The following is a 6,562-nucleotide window of genomic DNA, read 5'->3' on the forward strand; positions in this document are numbered from 1 at the left end:
TGCCTTGACAGTTTTCCTTCTTGTTCTTTTTTCTTCAATAAGAATAAGATTTTAACATGTTTATTGTTTTTTTATTCTTGTTTAAGCTTTACCACTGTTAGGAGTTCTGGGCTACTAGTATTTGTTAATTTGATAATTTCTCACTCTAATCATCACTCTCTGTACTTCTTGGAGTCTTCTCATCCGATACAGGAAGCCTACGTTTTCCTACAACTCCATTTTTTCAAGATTTTTCAAGACTTTCAAATGGGGTTTTTAAGAAGCAACATGAGAGTTCACATTTAGCTTTTATTGAGCTATAAACACGTGTACAGTGGCGCTTGGCTTCAAATTTGATCTACCATGGAGGCTGGTATCCAGATAAGAATTGCTGCAACACTCTCTCTCTTTTATATTTCAGTTGTATATTGTGTTACAGACCCCAATGACTTAGCTATATTAAATCAGTTCAGAAAAGGTTTGGAAAATCCTGAGCTCTTGAATTGGCCTGCAAATGGTGATGACCCATGTGGGCCTCCAAGTTGGCCACATATATTTTGTTCTCGCAATAGGGTTACGCAGATTCAAGTAAGGGGTTTAGGATTGAAAGGCCCTTTACCTCAGAATTTTAACCAGTTGTCTATGTTGCAAAATTTAGGTCTGCAGCAGAACCAATTTAGTGGGAGGTTGCCATCTTTTAGTGGTTTGGCTGAATTGAGGTATGCTTATTTGGATTACAACAAGTTTGATTCAATCCCATCAGATTTCTTTACTGGGCTTGTGAATTTGGAGGTGTTGGCATTGGATGATAACCCTCTCAATGCTACCACTGGATGGTCACTGCCAATGGACTTGGTAGATTCGACTCGATTGACGAATCTTACTTTGATGAACTGCAATTTGGCCGGTTTTTTGCCTGAATTTTTAGGAAATATGACATCTTTAGAGGTTTTGAAGTTGTCGATGAATTCGGTTGTTGGTGGTATTCCAGAGAGTTTTAGGGACTCAATGTTGACAATACTTTGGTTGAATGGACAGTCTGGTGGTGGCATGACTGGTCCAATTGATATAGTCGTGTCAATGGAGTCACTCACCAGTCTTTGGCTCCATGGGAATCATTTTTCAGGTAAGATCCCGGAGAATATTAGTAACTTAGTTTCTTTGCAGGATCTAAATCTCAATAGCAATGAACTTGTTGGTTTAATTCCCAATAACTTGACAAGTATGCCATTAGGTCATTTAGATTTGAACAACAATCATTTTATGGGTCCAATGCCGAAGTTCAAAGCTATCAATGTTACTTATAAATCAAACCCCTTTTGTGAATCTAATCCTGGAGCTCCCTGTACTCCGGAAGTTATGGCTCTGTTAGAGTTTCTTGATGGGGTGAATTACCCATCCAGGCTTGTTGAATCATGGTTGGGTAATGACCCGTGTCGAGGGCCGTGGCTAGGTGTGGGCTGTGATCCCAAAGGAAAGGTCATTTCCATAAGCTTGCCCAACTCAAATATTTCCGGTACATTAAGTCCTTCAATCGGAAATCTTGATTCTCTTACACGCATTCATCTCGAGTCTAACAATCTATCTGGTCCTGTTCCAACAAACTGGACAGGTTTGAAATTTTTGACTCTGTTGAACCTGAGTGCAAACAATCTTTCCCCTCCTCTTCCAAATTTCAGCAGCAATGTAAAGCTTGTCTTAGAAGGAAATTCTCTATTAAACTCAAATCGGACTGGAAAAGCTCCTTCGCAAGGAAGTGCCATGCCTTCTCAAGGTTTGAAATCCTCGCCTGTCATGTCTAATCCAAGCAATACTACTACTAAAGGATCAGTGAAAAGGAAGAGTTCCACCACTAAATTAGCTGTCATTGTGGCCCCTATTGCAAGTTTTGCAATTCTGATTTGCATGGCTGTGCCTCTATCTATTTATTTCTACAAGAAGAGAAAAGACGGGTACCCTACTCCAAGTTCCCTTGTTATTCATCCAAGAGACCCGTCCGATTCAGATAGCACTCTTAAGATTGCTGTTGCAAATAATGCAAATAGAAGTGCTTCTTCGTTGATGGAGAGTGGTTCAGCCAGCATAAACAGTAGTCAATCCCATGTCATTGAGGCTGGAAATTTGGTCATATCAGTTCAAGTTCTTAGAAACGTAACCAAGAACTTTGCACCAGAGAATGAACTTGGTCGAGGAGGTTTTGGGGTAGTTTATAAGGGTGAATTTGTTGATGGAACTAAAATAGCTGTGAAAAGAATGGAAGCTGGAGTAATTAGCAGCAAAGCGTTAGACGAATTCCAATCTGAAATTGCTGTTCTTTCTAAAGTTCGTCACAGGCACTTAGTATCTCTCTTGGGATATTCAATTGAGGGGAATGAGAGAATTCTGGTTTACGAGTATATGCCTCAAGGGGCTCTCAGCAAGCATCTTTTTCAATGGAAGAGTTTGAAACTTGAGCCTCTCTCCTGGAAGAGGAGGCTAAATATTGCTCTGGATGTTGCTAGAGGACTAGAGTACCTTCATTCTCTTGCTCATCAAAGTTTTATACACAGAGACCTCAAATCTTCAAATATCTTACTTGGGGATGATTTTCATGCAAAAATATCGGATTTTGGTCTGGTTAAACTTGCTCCTGATGGAGAAAAGTCTGTGGTGACCCGTCTGGCTGGAACTTTTGGGTACCTGGCACCTGAATATGCTGGTAAGGATTCTGTTAATGTTTTGCTTTATAGTGGTACATGGTAAATAGAATTGTTCATTGAAGCCAGAAGAAAAATATTGAAAATCCATTAATAACCATGGCAATTATCATAAAATATGTCATGCTTTACTGGTATTAAGGACATCGTTAAGCCCCTGTCTGACAGCCGTTATTTTATAACTCTTTAATTCTCATATTTATTTTCAATCACACATTTACACAACAGAATATTTTGCACGTAAACCCAAAATTTTCCCTACTTTCTAGCTATACATTCTCCAAAATATCACCATTCAAAACTCCATTTTCCCAAAACAATGGCCATCAAACAGGGCCTAGGAATTTGATGTGTCGTGCATATGATGAGAATCATGCTTCTTCTTTCAGTTATGGGTAAAATCACTACAAAAACCGACGTCTTCAGTTTCGGAGTTGTGTTGATGGAGCTGTTAACGGGTATGATGGCACTTGATGAGGACAGATCCGAGGAAAGCCAATACTTGGTTGCATGGTTCTGGCACATCAAATTCAGTAAGGAGAAACTAGTGGCTGCCATTGACCCGGCTCTAGACGTGAAAGAAGAAACATTCGAGAGCATCTCCATCATATCTGAACTGGCTGGTCACTGCACAGCAAGGGAGCCTAATCAACGACCAGATATGGGGCACGCTGTGAATGTCTTGGCTTCCCTTGTCGAAAAATGGAAGCCAGTTGATGATGATACAGAGGAATATTGTGGTATTGATTATAGCCTTCCCCTTACCAAAATGGTGAAAGATTGGCAAGAAGCAGAAGGAAAAGACACGAGTTATATGGACCTCGAAGACAGTAAGGGTAGTATCCCGGCTAGACCTACTGGATTTGCAGAGTCATTCACTTCAGCTGATGGCCGCTAGAAGACTCTTATTGCTATGTAATAGGTGCAGATAACATGTTTTATTTTGTGTGTGATATTGATTGTATTCTAGAATTGTTGGTGTTTGTAGTTAATATTGAAAGTTTAAGCTTACACTATGTTGTGTAGGCTTCAATTTCAATCTTGTGAGATGTAGATATAGGTATGAAATACACTTCAGTTTTCTGTTCAACTACTTACTTTTTTCGTCAATTTTGACAATAATATTTGTCATAATTATCGTTCTTAGATTTCATGGCTTTGAGTTTCTCCTCGACATTCGCATTACATATTGTACGTGTGAGCATATATGTGAAATTGTCCTTTAGAATATTGTCATTTTTCAGTATTCATCATCACTCGTAAAACTTTATATCCAATGAATAAAATACGTTCCAATTAATGTCTCATAGATTGGGTATTTTGTAGTTCTCGAATCGACGTGTTTCGTCTTCAAATACGTTGAATGGTAGTAGATAACATTATTCATTTATCTTTTGAGCAATCAATCATGTAGGCAAAAAGTTATCTCCTTCGTATTGGTAGATAAAAAGCAACCACTCTTGGTATTGGCCAATAAAAAGCAAAAGTAAAATTTTATAGAATCGACGTGTTTCGTCTTCAAATACGTTGAATCTTTGTTCATCTTTTGTCTATACAGCTTTCAATATCATTCCAAGTGATTAGAATGAAATTTTTTAGCTTTACCACCCAAAAATTGACGTACCATCTTTAATCATTTCAACCTTTATTTCATTTTGCAAGACACCAAATTCAATCGTTGCAATCACCCAATTATCAAAATTGGACGTGTGTCATACTTTTGACAAAATAAAAAAATTATTGGATTCATAACTTAGTAAAAATGTATTCATTCTTTAATAATTTAAGCAGTATACTTGATAATTGATTGTGTCGGCAAACAATGAACAAGATTTTTATCAATACGTCCCTTTCAAATTATTTGACAATGTCTTCTGTATTTTTCTTTCAAAAATAAAAAAGAAAAAAAAATCAGAAACAATGATCAAATGATAGATGTAATCCAAAGGGGAGTTATCATGCAAAAGAGAGGACCAAGTGTCCAACGTACATAAAATAAAGCCACATGTACATCTCATCAACCTCAATCATGTCTCCTTTTGGAATTTTGGTCCTCGATAGATAAAACGAATCTTCAACCAAAAGATAAATAAATAAAATAAAATAAAATGTTTTAAACTTTGCAAAGTGATGTGTCCACGTGAAAGTCAATATCAGTGACTAATCTGATTGTGATTGACAAAAAAATTAAAATCCTTCTTAATTTATGGAATTGTACATAATTAATTGAATTGAAGTAAATTATACGACATTGTTAATTTTAAAGTTAGAGACTCTCGATTACTAAGCTGTTTCAATAATTTTTGTGTTGTGGTTAAACAAAAGTTGTCACCTTGTTTGATATATTACACTCTCTTATATTTGATTGATATTAATATTAGATTTTGATAGTTTGAAAGTGGAGATTTAAGTTACAAAATATTGTCTAAAATTCAGAATGTTGCAAGGCATGAACAATCTATCCTTCACGTAATCGTCAATTACCGATTATACCCTTTTACCTTGTAATTGTCTCAATGGAAATATTTTCTCACTTTAGCGTAATTCAGGATAAAATGATATTTTGACCAACTAATGATTGGAAATGTGGAGGAAATTTGTATTAATGTCATAAGTTGTCTTTCAATAAAAAGTATTTAGTTAATTGAGGATCCTACTTTTTGTTCACAAAAGTTGATTTTTTACTAAGCAAGCGCTATGTAAATTTGGCAGGTTTTATGAAGCTCCAATTATTAGTGATGAAAGGAAGACCGGCCGCATGATACAAATCTAGAATTGGCAATCATGAACCATTCACAAAGGAAAAAAAAGGGAGAAATTCATAACTAATAGGTTAAGTATCACCAATTTCAAAATTAAGAACAAATGTTTCATATTTCAAAAATCAAATATTTATTAAAATTTATTTATGATTTAATTAATTAAATATATTAAGGTCACAAATCTATACAATTTGGTCACAGATTAACGATTTAGTTAGTCACATATTATTTTACGATCACAAATCAGTATTTTTATATGTCACAAATTATTTTACGATCACAATTCAAAATTTGTATAGGTTACAATTCTTTCACTGATCATAAATCCAAAATTTATAAATCAAACACAAAACATAAATATTATAAATTACAACTTATTGTACAATCACACATTATCAAATTATCGGTTACAAATTAATAATTTTTGAAGTCACATTATTTTTTTGTAAAATTTATCTTTTTCATTGGCCACATATTATTTATTGATCATGAATTAACTAATTTTATAGTTATAGTCAACCAAATAATTTGTGATCACCACCAACACTTGCGACCACAATATCACCATTGTCCCCAGCAGCAGCAACACCACTATCATCGTCAAAACCACCACCACGACTTCCTGACAGCAACACCACCCCCTCCTCCACGGCCATCGCACCGCCTGCACCATAACTATTTGCGACTACCACCGCCAACAGTGCCAGATCCACCACCTTACCAGTGCCAAAGTCTATCTGCACCACTGCTAACAAAAAAACCCCAAAACCAATAAAATCCAACTGCATTCGCCAACTCCATCACCACATGAACCGTCGCTTCCAGTGCCACTATTATTGTCAATACCTTACAACAACCACTAGCAGTACTAGTACCAATTTTACCACCGCAACCTCACCATCGTCACTACCACCGCTGCATCCACCATCTCGTCAAATTTATTATCTCCACCTTTACCACACCACAACTGCCACCACCAACAACGAAATTTCCAAACAAGCCACAACCACCTACACTTACACCACAATCGCCACCACCAACACAAAATCCACTCAAAAATTCCTATCACCACAAAATTGAAAGAAGAGTAGAACTAGAAGGCCGACGAGAGGAAAATGTAGAGGA

The 6,562-nt window shown here is 36.4% G+C and overlaps 1 protein-coding gene across 1 annotated transcript; it reads left to right on the forward strand.

Annotated features, from left to right (window-relative positions):
* On the forward strand, positions 1–3,821 carry LOC111403994 (receptor protein kinase TMK1-like). The gene is made up of 2 exons (XM_023032691.1): positions 1–2,677; positions 3,065–3,821. Exons 1-2 carry the CDS (start codon positions 343–345, stop codon positions 3,571–3,573), a joined length of 2,844 nt encoding a protein of 947 aa, XP_022888459.1. The 5' UTR covers positions 1–342; the 3' UTR covers positions 3,574–3,821.
* Positions 3,822–6,562: the final 2,741 nt, after the last annotated feature.

This window comes from Olea europaea, chromosome 11, assembly GCF_002742605.1.
Source record: "Olea europaea var. sylvestris chromosome 11, O_europaea_v1, whole genome shotgun sequence".
NCBI classification, from domain to species: Eukaryota; Viridiplantae; Streptophyta; class Magnoliopsida; order Lamiales; family Oleaceae; genus Olea; species Olea europaea.

Excerpts from the sequence above, each read along its gene's own strand:
- LOC111403994 (XM_023032691.1), top strand. The coding sequence starts at position 343 with ATGGAGGCTGGTATCCAGATAAGAATTGCTGCAACACTCTCTCTCTTT. Across the intron at positions 2,678-3,064 it reads CCTGGCACCTGAATATGCTG|TTATGGGTAAAATCACTACA; the intron begins GTAAGGATTCTG and ends TTCTTCTTTCAG.